The following is a 15,702-nucleotide window of genomic DNA, read 5'->3' on the forward strand; positions in this document are numbered from 1 at the left end:
ATTATGCAGCCATAAAAGGGATGAGATCCTGCCATTTACAACAACATGGATGGACCTAGAGGACATCACGCTAAGTAAAATAAGACTGAGAAAGACAAATACCATATGATTTCACACATATCTGGAATCTAAAAAAACAAATGAATAAACAAATGAACAGAAACCAAAATCAGACATGCAAATACAGAGGACAAACTGATGGTTGCCAGAGGGAAGGGGTGGGGGAATGGGAACAATGGGGGAAGGAGAGTGGGAGACACAGGCTTCCAGTTATGGAATCAGTAAGTCACAGGAATAAAAGGCACAGCAAAAGGATTATAGTCAATGGTATTGTAACAGCATCGTGTGGAGACAGGGTGACAGACGGTCGCTACATTTATGGTGAACATAACATAACATATAGAGAAGTTGAATCATTATGCTGTATACCTGAAATTAATGTAATATTCTATCAACTATACTCAAATTTTAAAAAATAATTTAAAAACAAAATATTTCCTACTTCATTTAGGATGTTGAATCATTTTTTGAACAAACTATTCTGTGGAGGAAGAACACAAAATGAAATATAACAAGAAATAGAAAATGTAGATTAATACTTATTTTGATGGACTTCTCTATATATAGTTGTTATAAATTACATGACTTTAAAAAGACATTTACCTTAAGCTTGGGGCACATAAAATAATCACTCAGATAAACTTTGTCTTTATCATATATATAGTTATTTTATAAGATTTAAAGGATCAATTTAATTGAAAATTTTATTTGGGATAAATTCTTAAGGAGGTGGAGAGAACTCTGTAGAAGCTTGAAATCCTACACTGATAATATCACCACTTCTATATATTTTCTTACCACATTTTTAGTCAAAGTTTCTGTAACAATTATTTTACAGTAGGCTTTCCCCTAGAAATTTTGGCTACTTTTTTACCAAGCTTGTAACAAGACACACACAGGTCAGTGTGGATAAAAATTTAATTACTGAGAAGGTGAAGATTTTGACTTTGCCATTCTTGATTTCACTTTCTTGAATATATGATTAGGTAGATAGATATTTGTATGGAGAGAAAGTGTAAGAAAGAGAAAAAAGTGACATATCTATATCCTTATTTCAACTCGGCCATAAAAGAAAGGACTTTTAAACAAAAAAGATGCATATACATAATTTTTGTCACTAATAAAAAAGAAATATTTTCCTGCTCCACTGAATGATAAAATTATCTTTTTAAAAGTTTAATGTAGCCCTATCCCATTAATAATAATCACTAATAGGACCTAATGTTTGTCAAGTTCTTTAACTCCCTAAAACCATATAGATAAGCAGAAATTGTTTTCCAGTTTCACAGATGAGTAAACCTGACATGCAGAGATGTGTGGGTGGCTAACAACTGGCAGAAGTGAGATACAAACAAACAAATTGACTTCTAAGGCTATATTTTTATGAACTATGTTTTTTTCTTATTTTTCTTTCTTAGCCTAGAATACCAGAGTGCAAGTAATAGTTGCTTTGATGCTATGTTTTACAAAGAAAGAATAGTTTACAAAGCAAAAGTATAGCAACAACAACAACAAAACATCAATGATAAATACAGTATAACATTAAGGACCAAATGAACCAGTTAGAGCTATAAAGTGACCTTAAATCCAATGATACACTGGATTGGTAGACTAAGTCATTTAAGTTACAAGTTATGGGTAAGGCTACCTCTGTGTTTATCACCTGAGACAGATGCAAATTAGTCAGCACTTATTTCCAGACTAATGAAAAAGTATAACAAGGAATCATAGGCAAACCTATTGGTAATGGGTTGGAGAGGGTCTCCCAAAAATCCTTGTTCACCTAGTACCTCAGAAAGTGATCTTATTTGGAAACTGGGTCTTTGCAGATATAATTAATTAAACCATCCTGGATTTAGTATGGGTCTTAAGTACAAGCGATATATTTATAGAAGAAAGGAGAGGTATACACAGATACAGAGGAGACAGTAACACAGAGAAGAAGGCCATGTGAAGACAGGCAGAAATTGGAGTTAGGCTGCCACAAACCAAGGAGCGCCAGGAACTACTAGAAGCTGGAAGAGGCAGGGAAGAATTCTCCTGGAGAGCCTTCAGAGGGAAAATGGCCCTGACAACACTTTGATTTCAGACTCTGGTCCTCTATTAAAAAAATAAATTTCTGTTGTTTTATATCACTTAGTTTATGGTTAATTTGTTACTGCAGTCTCAGGAAATTAATACAATGGGGTACAAAGGTCTGGCTCCTTGACTTTTTCAGGACAACCTGATAGGGTCGTTTCAGTTCCAGAACTACCCACAGGATCAGCTTAGACCTTTTTGTTACTGCATCACAATTCAGCTTCTTATTCTGCTCAACCCTGTATCTCTTACTACTTTCTGTGTGTTGTTTCTAAGAGCACTCCCCAATAAACGTTTGGTACTCAGTCCTCTCCATAGCATCTGTTTCCCAGAGAACGTGACCTAAGATAGTGACAGCAGCAATGTCCTAGGAAGGAGGATCTAAAATGATATTTTGGAGCTGGATCACCAACAAGCTGGCTTCCAAAGAGAACCTCATCCCAGTAGTTGGTGGAGTGGCGATGGCCCCCAGCATACACCAGTGGTGCAATTCTTAAACTCATCAGTGGTGAACTGGGATGACTTACCAGTGGAAGGAAGTTCACTGGTTTGGTGGAACTGGAAATTATATGGACTACGTTGGGGAAAGTAGTAATTATAAGGACTGTGGGATCAGGTAGCTCTTGCTGGGTGCTATTAATGCATTGAAGAAAGACAAAGAAGATCTGAAGGTTATCAATTCAAGGCAAACTGAAAACTTCCTTGGCAGTATTGGTTCTCCATATTAATAACATCCTATTAAATGAATTAGGGAAGCAAGACATGGCAGATATATAGAGGTCTTGGTAAGTATTATGTGCTCCAAAGAATGAAGAGAACAAGTATTTTTAAAAATTAAGGGTCTAAATTTTTAGAGGTCCAGTAGCCTGAGATATGCTAGGACATCCCTTCCAAAGTAAAGGTCAAATTATTGCATCTTGTACTTATCACTAGTAAGAAAGAAACAGAATGTCTGGCAGGCCTTCTTACGTTCTGAAGAGAGCATATTCCACATCTGGGATTACTACTCTGACCAAGTTACTAAATACTATGGAGTACTGCCAGCTCTAAGTGTGCCCTCGGGCTGCAGAGGATTCTTCAGTGGATCAGGGCTGTGTTGCAAGCAGCCAAGTAACTCGGGACATAAAGCCTATCAGATCTTGTGGTATTACAGGTAACTACAGTGAGAAAAGATGTTGTGAGATATTTATGGAAGCCCTCAATAAGAGAATCACAAGGTAGACTCCTAGGATGTGGAGGAAGGGCATATGACACAATGGAAATCAAACACCATTTGCTAGACAGCTCCTAGCATGCTGGTGGGTCTTGGTAAAAGCAGAGAATCTGACTATCAACACCAAATGGCCATGCAACCAGAGCTATCCCTCATGAGCTGAGTTCTGTCAGACATGCCATGTCTTAAGGCCAAGTAGGCCCAACAGAAATTCATCATAAAATGGAAGGGGATATCTGGTGATGGACATAAGCAGAGCCAGGGTAATATCCTGTGCAAGCAAATTGTCTGGACCCCCCAGGCCGTCTGCCATTTGTACACTGGGAGCTCAATCTCAGCTCATACCTATGACTTCTCAGGGGTCCCTCAAGAGCTGAGAGAGTAGAAAAATGTGGTTTGGTTCACTGATGGGTTGTCTATGTAAGTGGATGCAAGTCAAAAATGGGTGATGGATACTCTATAGTCCCATTCAAGGATGGCCCTAAAAACCAGCAGTAAGAAGAAATCGGCTCATTGGGCAGAACTTCAGACAGGGCACCTGGCCATCCATTTTGTGTGGAAAGAGAAGGGTCCAAAGGTAGAACACATCTGAACTACATGGCAGTGACCTGAATGTATTGGTCATGGGCATGAAAAAAAAAATATTGGAAGATCAGGAACCAGGAAGTCTGGGAAAGGAGAATGTGGATAGGGCCATGGGAGAGATTGTTTCATGTGAAGATCTCTTTATATCGTGTTAATGCCCACCAAAGAGCATCTTCCTCAAAAGAGGTGCTAAACAGCCAAGTACACAGAATGACTTGTCCAGTTAACATCAGCCACCTGTCATTGGCTACCCTCATGCTGGTAAAATAGGCTAATGGAGTACACTGGCCACACCATAAACTGGAGGGAAACAAGAGCATCTCCCCCTCCAGGATTATGATATACATATCAAATGACTTAGTCCATGTACACAATAAAGCCTTCATAAGTTATCTATGATAATTACTCTCGTTGCTGCTGGCTGGAGTAAGAATTACTAGAAGACAATATGTCACTGTATATCCCAAACCTTGACCATGTTAATAACTTCTGCTATAAGCTGTGATAAACCCATTTCTCAGAATTCTCTTCTCTTAGGAAACAGAAACATGCAAAATGTACATAGAAGACATTCTTATCAATGTCATTCATATTTCCAAAAGAATTAATACAATATAAATACGAACTGATTGTGGGTTGGTTGAATACATTATTGTATGCCCAAATAACAAGACAGTGCACAGCTACTGAAAGTCAACTCCTTACAAGATATTTAAGGATAGATGTTAAGTGTAGAAAGCAGATTTTATTAAACAAAATTATATGCATTTTGTTTTAATATATGCTTATATTAGAAAAATAAGTGATAGAAATATATAGTGCCTTGTACACATGGTATTATATTAAGAAACAAATGCGCAGGTAAGGAATATATAAGGGAGAATTTGGTCATAGAATTCTGCAAAATCAGAAAATGTCAAAAGGAAGACAATTCAATTCTAAAACACTTATACCTGTGACAACACTGTCGGAAGAGATTGTTGAAGTGACTGTTCAGAAACCATATTGATCTTGTACCCCACAACTTCTCCTCTTGCTACATTCTCTGCTGGCTTCTCCCAGGACACATTGAGGGAGTGCGGTGAGAGTGGGGAGACTGAAGGAGGGGTCATGAATGCTGGCACTATCAATGACAATAACACAGGCAGACAGTGAATGCTGTACCTACATTTCATTTCCAGATGGAATTCGTACACCTATTCTAGCTCCTGACATAACACCATTCCTTACATAATACTGATTTCTAAACATCAAAGGATATACTGGCGTTTATAAAAACTACTTGCCTTTTGTTTTCTGCAAGAATGTTCTCCACCCTTACATTCCCAGCAAAGATATTTTCCATTTACAAAAGAAAAATCATTTAGAAATTTGCTTATGTTCAAGATAACTAGTAGATTATTTGGGGTAGGAAACCATAGATCTTACAAAGCATTTAAAAGGAGAAGTCATCAAAACTGAATCTTAGTCCACAAAGTCCAGAACAGTGCATAGTGACATATTGGATATCTGATGGAGAGGCGAATTTCACTTAGCCACACTGATACAGCTTGGAGAATATTACCCCTCAGAAAGAGGTAAATCTAAAATGTTCTAAATAACCACAAAGAAATTTTTAAAGTTTTCAATAAATCTTGATTGAAGTGTTCAGAGTACATATGCACATACATTCTCCCCCTGCCATCTTTGAGATCTTAATATGGATTTTAAATGTGCTAACCAAAGGTGTATTATCAAAGGACCTCATCGCACGTTCAGTAGCCAGTGACCCATAAGATTATGAGGGTCCAGTATTGCAGTTTCACCCATTACTTTTCATTTCTGACCTTGATTTTCCCCTTCCAGAACGCCATGGCTCATCACTTGTGCTATCATGGCACTATTATTTGTCCAAGATGGCTGGTAGTCATTAAGAGATGCTAAGCACAATGCACATTTTATTCATGAAATGATTCCCTTGGACATCAACCTAAAGCTACCCTTATCCTCCCACAGTCCTAACAGATTCAATTTAAATCAGGACTTGGGTTTCTTTGAATATCAATAGATTCAAAGCATAACAAAAGTGTCTTTTTTTGGTGAAAGGCTCATGATATTTGAAGTGTTTTTAATGTAAAGAGTGGGGGGAGCAGTTAAAAATATCTCATTTGCTGTAGTGAAGATATCTTAAGAAAATTAAAAATTTTACTCTCCTTTCTTACCATATTGCCAACTGCTTACAAGCACACTTGTGGATTACAGATATTGATATCCAAGATTCTATCATTAGGTATAATCTAGTACCTGCACTATTTGCTTTGGAGAGAGAAATAAAAACAAATTAAGATTTATGAAATTGGTATAGTTATCTCTTTCACTGAACATAAATTGTGCTGAATTTGGAGCACGATAGGACATACGGCCAACCCACTTCAGGAATGGAAACCAATTGCTATTTTTGGCAAACATTCCCCAAAGACTATAACTATAGTTAAGTTATTTTTCCCCCGTGAAGTAATAGCTCAGGCACTTATTTTTTCCCCCTAAAACTTACTGCAAGTGCTTTATGACCTTGAGATATTTACATAACCAACCGATATATTAAAATTTTTCCTTGGCCTATATAAATTTATAATTCTTCCTTTTCAAAATGTACTTTAGTGCTGTTGACTTTCATGTCGGGCAGTATTTTCATCTGGGAATCTTCAAAGTGGAGTTCAAAGCATTTTTCTTCACCTGATTCTCCCGTTCTTTCTGAAGCCCAGGCAGAAGACACACTGCCAGCCATGTTCACAGCTAAGACTCGAAACGCGTACTGGGTGTATGGCTCCAAGGCAGTGATGGTTGTGGCTGTTTGAGGAGGTTTTAACGCATTTTCATTGGCTGATTCTGCAAATGGGTGAGGACTGAGCCAGCCACTGCTCTGAAAAACTCGACTTTCTGCTGATGTGATTTCTCCATCAGATTTCATTCTTTTCATGTAGAGTTCATATCTTATAATTATTCCTAGAAAAGTGAAACAGTAAACCAAGAGGACTCATCAGACAGATAGACAGACAGACAGACGGTTTTGGAGGTGGGGTGGGGTTAGGCTGGTTAAAAAATGCCAGCTTTGCATTATTCTTCTGACTAGATTACCTGTCCATTTCTTCAGTAATCCAGGTGACGGGACTTGTAAAAAACAACAAACTGATGGAGAGATGAATGTATGAAATACTGCAGAAAAGCATATTTATGGAAAAAAACAAACCGAAAGTGAATGCATCAACACAAAATAGCTATAACTTACTATAGGTAAATTCAATTCTTTTCAGAACAAATTATAATTTCTATTAAGAATTGCCTTTGGGGAGGATTTGATCATTGCACCTCCAATTTACATACTTTCATATTTGGATATTTTAATTTTATTATCTGTTTAACACAAGCTCTGTTAACATAAATATTAGAATATTAAACTTGATTTCTACCTAGTCTTCTCAAATAACTTTAAAAGTCTAAGAAAAAAGGGTTTGCCATCGTACGTACATGATATTAATTACTAAAAATCTATGAATTTGTGTCTGGCCTATATAACCGAGGGTTCAATTGTATGAAGACAAAAAATTAACTTAATGGAGTCAGCTAGCTTATATACATATTTTTTGTATTATTTTATATCCTTTTCTTGCTTAAAAGAGAAATTTACTGCTTCTGGGTGCCCTAACTCGTGACACAGTCAAATATAATGCATTTCATAAGTGAGTTTCAAATTAGAAACATCATTTGTGTTGTGACAGATGTCATTAAGAGCAAAGATAATATTAGCCTTTTAGGGGGCAATTTAAATGAATGGAATTTGTTATTAGATTAAAGAACTACACTTGTTCTAGTAACCAGTACAAATAGTATGTGATATCTTTAGAAAATCTCAATTATTATATCCTACAGTTACAAAAATGAATACAGTTGCCAGATTCATATTGCACAAGTCCAAATGACTAGATTCTCATTCATGTTTTGCCCAAAAAAGAAATCTAAGCCTTGAATTCCTACCATTTGGTTCCATTGGAGGAGACCATTCTACGTGAAGTTCTGTGGAACCGATCTTCCGCACCTCAGGTGGACCCAGCCTTCGGGGAGGTGCCTGGGCTGTGATCACCGTAAGGGGTGAGCTGTGTAAACAGCCCCCACTCGTACACGCCTGTACAGAAAAACGGTACTTGGTGAATGGAACCAGATTCCCAATGGTAGCGGAGCTTTCGTGACCTTCGTAAGGAGCACATGGCTGATTGCCACCTGAAGGAGCACAGGACAAAATATATTTTTCTATAGGACCAGAACGATTTGAAGGTGCAGTCCAGGCAAGTGTCACGGAGTCTGAGCTACTAGGAAGGATATAACTTAAGTTCAAGTTTCCTTCTGGGACCCCTGGTTTCGTCCTGTAAGTGACAGGTGCACTCCTTGTCGAACCATGCACACTGGCTGTCTCGATGTAATAGGAATATGAAGTATATGGTGACAGGTCCATGTCCAAGAAGTACTGAATATCTGAAATTAAAAGAAAAAAAAGAAGAAAAGAGCTACATTTCACAGATTGGTAAGGAATCATTTCTAATTGTTTTCCTATTTATATAACTTAATCATAAACTATACAATCTGCTCTTTTGAATAAGAGGATGCTTCACATATTTAAAACTGAAATAAAGCAAATTCTGATGCTTTTACTGTGCAGAACATAAGAAGAGTGCCTCTTGTCATGAAGACTATTTAGAAGGTTGTTTAAACTCTTGTTCTTTTATAATATAGTGTCCTTTTTACAGAAGAGATAAGAGGAATTTCTGGCCGTTCTCTGAAACAGAAATAGCCCGTTCTTCTATGTAACCTGTTTGCCTGTGAAACAATATTGCACTGGACCAAGGGTTGTCAAACTGCTGCCACATGCTACATTTGTCACCTGGCTGATATCATGACTGGAAACTTATTGAATTTCTGACCCACACAAACTGTGACATTATAAATGTTCATTGTTGTTTTACATTGCAAAATTTTGAAGACATTTGTTATTATCAATGGAGAATTGACACAGGAGTAGTCTGGGTTTTTTAAAGGATTAAAAAAGATAGGGCGTGGACATGGTTAGGCATGTGCCTGAACTTCCCGCTCTCTAAGGGGACAGGAAGTGTACTGCAAGACCATGACACTCACAACATGCCAGTTGGCCAAAGAGAAATGTTTCCAGATTCCAGCTCCACTGTCACAAAGCAGGCAGTGAAGAGTAGGTTTGAAACTGAGAGGCAATAAACCGATAGCATATACAAGCATACATTAAAACATATTTTATGAGACCGTGGTCCTTAATCCAATTCTTGGGAAATGTTTCCTCAGGAAGCATATAAAAATATGGATGTGTTATTTATTATAGGAAATGTTGAAGTAAATTAAAGTGGAATTTAATGGGTTATATTTTAATATTAATATGATACATTAATAGAATTCTAATATCACATAATTATTTAAAAACAGAGCGATGAAGGCCATGTAGCAACATGAGAAAAAATACAGGATGTAATAGTGCATGTACCTGAATATTATTATGAAAAATAAACCGGAGTATACACTGCTCCAGAAATTTTCCAAAGTGAAGTTAGTCATCATACTAGAATGCTGCAATTGTGAGGCTTAAAAAATTTATTTTAAGCTTCCTTAATGGGATATAACATTTTTATAAGAAAAAGATCAATGTCAACAACAAAATCACTTAGACAAATTATTGCACAAATACAGCATGAGATTCTTCTTTGGAGATGCTAATAATAATAACCATATGCACTGGTTAATTTCCTTTTTTTAAGATTTTATTTCTTTGAAAGAGAGAGAGAGGGGGTATGCATGAGCAGGGGAAGGGTAGAGGGAGAGGGAGAAGCAGATTCTCCACTGAGCAGGGAGCCCCACATGGGGCTGGATCCGAGGACCCTGGGGTCATGATCTTAGCTGACGTCAGTCACTTAAATGACTGAGCCACCCAGGCACCCCTGCACTGATTAATTCCTTTCCAAGTATGTTTAGTATCAAATAACAAAAATGTATTCCCACTGATATCTAATTCTTATCTCCCATATTAGTGAAATTTTCTATTATAAAATCGAACCAGGAAACAGTTATTTTCTGAGAACCTAAGTAAGCTGGGAAAATCCAGATTCATATTCTCCTAACTCCTTACCTTTCCTGCAATCCAAAACTGAAGTGGTTTCAGGGCAGAGAAGAGTTGGTATTCAGTTTTTTAAAAATGTGCTGAGCATGCTTAAATGAGGTAGGAGTGGGAGAATATTATGAAATTTCAGGTTTTCCTGGATGTAGAAGAAAGAAAACTAGCCATAATCTCCTATTAGTATTATGTATTAAATACAATATATATATTATATATATACACATACATATTAGTGTGTGTGTGTATGCATATATATCCCTTAACACAACCCTTCTCACATTTTATTTTAATATTTTAATGAATTGTCTTTACTTGACACAAGACTTAACACCCTGGGAAGCCAGGACCGTGTCCTCCTTACTCACCACTGTATTTGTAGCACAGAGTAGAATCTGAATAAATATTTGTTGAATCAATCAGTAAAGCTGATATATAAAATTTATTTTGCCTCTTTAGAAAAAGTGATATCCTCCACTAGTAAAATTTGATGAGTGAGATTTACTATGCCTCTTCAGAAAAAGTGATATCCTCCACTGGAAAAATTTGCTTGTGATATATTGATAGTAGTTGCTAGGTAGTTTCATTCTATCAATTATTTAAATGACCACTACACTGGTTTTCAATATATTACCTGAACATCATACTTGTTGCTCATAACAGAGTATTGTGATCACAATTGAACAATAAGGGAAATTACCTGTCTATAGTAGCTAGGGTATGGTTAATATTACATATATTTCTGACATATAATAGTAAATTCAATAAATACTTATTAAAGTTATCTGTATTCCACATGAGACTGTTCAAAATGTTCAAAACATTTGAAACAATCATTGAAGGCTAGCAAACTGATGGAAAATATTCTATGTAACATGTCAAAAGCTAAACCTAAAAGGCAAAAATAAATATCAATGCTAAATATTGCAAGAGAATGGCATACGCTTAAACTGGAAGTTGGAAGATATGTAACCTGATGATAATTAAGAGAAGTTCAGTACGTACTTGATGCTTGTAGCATTTGAGAAATGGAATATAATCCCAATAGATCAAAATCTACAAGAGGAGTCTATTTAGTAAGTAATTAGAGTAATTATAGGATTGAGACGGCAACAAATATTTGGTTAAAAACACTGGTTTCACTCATCTATGGAACATAAGAAGAAGTAGGAAGATGGGTAGGAGAAGAAAGAGATAAAGAAGGGGGGGTAATCAGAAGGGGAATGAAGCATGAGAGACTATGGACCCTGAGAAACAAACTGAGGGCTTCAGAGGGGAGGGGGGAGGGGAATGGGATAGGCTGGTGATGGGTAGTAAGGAGGGCACGTATTGCATGGTGCACTGGGTGTTATACGTAACTAATGAATCATGGAACTTTACATAAAAAACCAGGGATGTACTGTATGGTGACTAACATAATAAAAAAATATTATTATAAAAAAATAAAAAAATAAAAACACTGTGTAAACAACATACAGTATGAACTAAATAAAAGTAATTGAAAGGGCATAAATAGAATTCCCTTAATTTTATCATAACAACAACAACAACAACAAAATGACTTGGGATAAAGGAACTTAAGCAGGTCGTACTCCATAGTTAGGATAAGAATTATCTCTATCTTCAACTCTGAGCTTGGAAAATTGTTCTCCTACCACAAACTCCTTTTTTTTTTTTAAGATTTTATTTATTTGACACAGAGAGAGAGCACAAGCAGGGGGAGCAGTAGGCAGAGGAAGAGGGAGAAGCAGGCTCCCCTCTGAGCAGGGAGCCCTATGCAGGGATCAATCCTAGGACCCCGGGATCATGACCTGAGCTAAAGGTAGACGCTTAACCAACTGAACCACCCAGGCACCCCCTACTACAAACTTCTGCATATTCAGGACAACATTCATAATTTTTGCATCAGCACTAATTCATGATTTCGGATGGTACCCACTATGGTTTAAGGTACATTCCTAATATACCACCCATGAAAGCTACCTGGACCTGCTCAGGTTTGCTGAATGTATCTTATTTTCTCATACACTTTCCCTCATGCCTGTTCACATACAACTTCTTCCAGGAAAATCATTCTTCCTTCACTGCAGTGCCTGGCTAATCCAGCTCACACATCCCTCCTTATTGTGAAACATTCAATGGTTCTCAGCCTCCATCTCTGCCACCACAGGCATGGTTGCCTCTCCCCCTCCCAGAACTTTCTGAATATTCCAAGTCTACTCTAATTCAACATTTAATATATATTATAATTTGTTTTACTCTTTATCTCCCCTCTCAATAATGAGAACTGCTCCTTCCATCTTTGTGCTTCTAGTGACTCATACAGTTCCTAATCTGGAGTAAACACTGAATAAAATTTTATTGAATAAATGAAGGAATGATTTTTCCATATATATCTGATTGATTTTTCTAGGAAAGAATATTAAGAGCTTTATAGAAACAGTTGCTTGTCATCAACTCTTGTGGGTTTTTTTTTTTCTCATTCCCTCCTTATATTTACTGTTTGTTTCTCCCAGAGCTGCTGACCCATCTTACCGCTTGTTACATCGATCCCTTGATGTAGTATAGTGTAACAAACGATAATGATATTAAAGGTAGACATGACGTTTCAGGGTTCACTAAGATGTATCGTCATCTATAACCCTAAACTATGTTAACATCTTTAGGCTATGTAAGCAATGATCAGGTGTAGAAGTATTCATCCTCTCGTTTCTCTGTGAAAGGATTTTTTTTAGAGTAAACATGTAAGGACTATTCCTCTACACATGGCTTCCCAAATGAGAAATGATTTAACTGAATTTGGGGAGGAAAGGGGGAAACAGAGCATGCTCACATCAGCCTATTGATTTTATTCTCTTCTAATCTGTCTTCGTTCAGGAAAGAGGGTCTATTCTCCAATCTGACTTTTATCAGTAATGAAGATGACTTTTATTTTTCATTTCCATCTTACTGACTCCTAGGTCTAGTTCTTTTAGTTCCAAAATCAAGTAGGAAAACATAATATGATTTATTGGCCAATCCCTAAAACTACAACTCTATCAAATGAGTGCTAGTTCCTATGATAGCTCTTCTCTTCACACCCATCCCATGGAAAATACCTGTGGGCAAACCAGACTGGAGCTACAGTGGGGATAATATTAGGCACTGATTATGTACAATTCCCAGTGCACTGATTTGACCTCTATATCTTTCTCTCCTGTTTTTGAAAGCTGGTTATGTACAAGCTTATGAGGATGTAAATTTTGCTTATTTTTAAAAAGTTTGTATTCAGAAACTTTAAAATTATGCCACAATTAGTTGTGTGCCATTACTAGTAACAAATACTCTGCAACCTTTAAAGATGATAACACACCAGAGTGTCATGATCTTAGGTTGGAAACCACTGTCCTAGAGATTCCCATGGTGCATCAGGCAAGCTAGGGAAAGTTTTTATTCTAACAAGGAATTCTATAATGGTCTCAACCAAATGATCAAACTTTCTCGGAAGACAACACTATTAATTTTCTTTGAAAAGTTCAATGATTCTCCACCTATAATTCCAAATGCCTTTATTTAACCCAAAGATTTGTGTTCATCCGACTGAATATAAGTACTGTTTCCTTTTCATATTACACATGCTATCCACACACTGGAAATAGAGTAATAAACATGAGGGTATTATTAGAATGATACAAAGTTCTGACAGCGTTAACCAATTGTTCTTACTGTTCAAATGCCATCATGCAGATAATTTTCACATCATTAATTATAGTGATTGTCAAGAAATGCCAGAAGTGGCATTTTTTAATGAAAAATAAGGTTTTAGGAAATAATACCTCGTTTAATAGGATTATATAAATGCCTGATTAGTGAATGAGTACACATTTATTATGTAAGAAACTGTTATTTGGATTCTATATTAGGGCAATCATGAATAAGAGCCAGCGCGTTGTACTCTCACGTAATGGTCTATAAAATAGATCACAATATGTTACTATGGAAAACATGCCACTGGAATTGAAGGGTATAATTGAAGTTTAATTTTATTATTGAATTAAGCTAAATGGAAAATGGGGTGACCCTAAGTCACAATTTCAGAAATAATCCGACCAGTGGTACTGTCATCTTCAAAATCACTTTCAATATTTTTATAACTCTCTCTTCCCCTATCACAAAAGTTTAAGTTTCAGGACACCTGGATCATGCTGATATTTGGAAGAAAATAAACATTCTAGTAGCAGGTTTTTAGGATGCTTTGCCAACATGGCAGATGTAGACAGATGTTCATTTCCCTTTGCAATCTGCATCATGAAGTTCAGAGTTGCCATTAACTTCAAAGAAGAGCTGGAATACTGGAGAAACATTCAGAGTTAACAGAAAGTGGACACGATAATGTAGGTGCATGTCAGGCAGAATTAGGTACAAATGTAACCTACTCTAGTACATACAAAATAGAAATGTATGCTATGCAAAAGTTTTAAAGCCAGTCACTACATTAAAACAAGGTGTCTCCCTAACCATTTTGAGGAAGATTATGGAACTTCAGTGCCTCCATAGAACTTAACACACTTTTCTAACTAATTAAGTAAGTTAACTGGAATTTGGAAAATTGGGTATTAAACAAAGAGAACAAAATGGAAACGTGAATTAGAATCACCATTCCAATGTTTTTAAAACTAGTTTCTTAAACTAGCTTGTAGCTAAACATGACTAGAGGCAAATATCAGAGAAGACAGAGCTGGAAGGTTGTAAACATTTCTATTTCTTCATTCTGACTTTAGGGAAACTAAAACATCTGAGTATTTTTTTTAAAGACAATGGGTCCCCATAGTTGGATTTCTGTAAGCTCTTTTAAAATCTTCTTAAAAGTTATAGATGCAAAGATAGTCTTCATGGTTTTTCACATCCTTTCTCTTTCAATTTAAGTTCATATTATATTCTACCTCTGTGGAAATGGCAGTGTATGCATAAAATTACATTGTTTGCATGAAGGTTAGTACTGATTTCACTTTTTTAAAAGTCCATTTTTAACCTAAGAACTTTTAAAGCTGAACCCATATAATAGAAATATTTGATAAATTTTCTATAATTCTTATGCTCAAAGAAAACTATAGTTCAGCTTGTTGTAAATCTTCCAATATTCCTACATAATTTTGAATTTAATATAACACAGATTATTTATATTACCTTTTATTACGTTACACAATGTGTCATGGACACTTTCCATTCATCAACATGTAAACTAAAATATCATTTTATAGGTACTCACATCCCACAATTCACTTACTAACAGATCAGATCCTATTATGCCATCTATCATAATTTATTGAAAGATTTTTGAATATCTGAATCTTTTGCAATATTTTGCTATTACAAATAGTGTAAGCTTGAACATATTTTGTGTCCATTTATGACAGTTCATTTAAGATAAATTTCCTAAAGGAAATTCGTTGAGTCAAATGGTATACAAAAGGATATAGTTTTCATGCATTTTGACAATTTAACCTGCATGAAGAGTTGTGTCAATGAACCTACACAGACAGTCCAGCAGTTTATGTAAGTTCTAACTCCTCCACATCCTCATCAATGCTGGCTGAATAGGGTAGTTTTTTTTTTCATC

General features: G+C 36.1%; 1 protein-coding gene across 1 annotated transcript in view; it reads right to left on the reverse strand.

The window, feature by feature from the left end:
* Nucleotides 1–15,702, reverse strand: part of USH2A (usherin) — a 676,313-nt gene that overhangs the window by 487,142 nt on the left and 173,469 nt on the right. The window contains exons 17-19 of the mRNA XM_026517347.4: nt 7,952–8,446; nt 6,653–6,922; nt 4,891–5,060 (exon numbers count right to left, since the gene is read on the reverse strand). Coding sequence (XP_026373132.2) covers nt 4,891–5,060; nt 6,653–6,922; nt 7,952–8,446 — 935 coding nt within the window. The remainder of the gene's footprint in view (nt 1–4,890; nt 5,061–6,652; nt 6,923–7,951; nt 8,447–15,702) is intronic.

The sequence above is a fragment of the Ursus arctos genome, unplaced genomic scaffold, assembly GCF_023065955.2.
Source record: "Ursus arctos isolate Adak ecotype North America unplaced genomic scaffold, UrsArc2.0 scaffold_2, whole genome shotgun sequence".
In the NCBI taxonomy this organism is placed as follows: Eukaryota; Metazoa; Chordata; class Mammalia; order Carnivora; family Ursidae; genus Ursus; species Ursus arctos.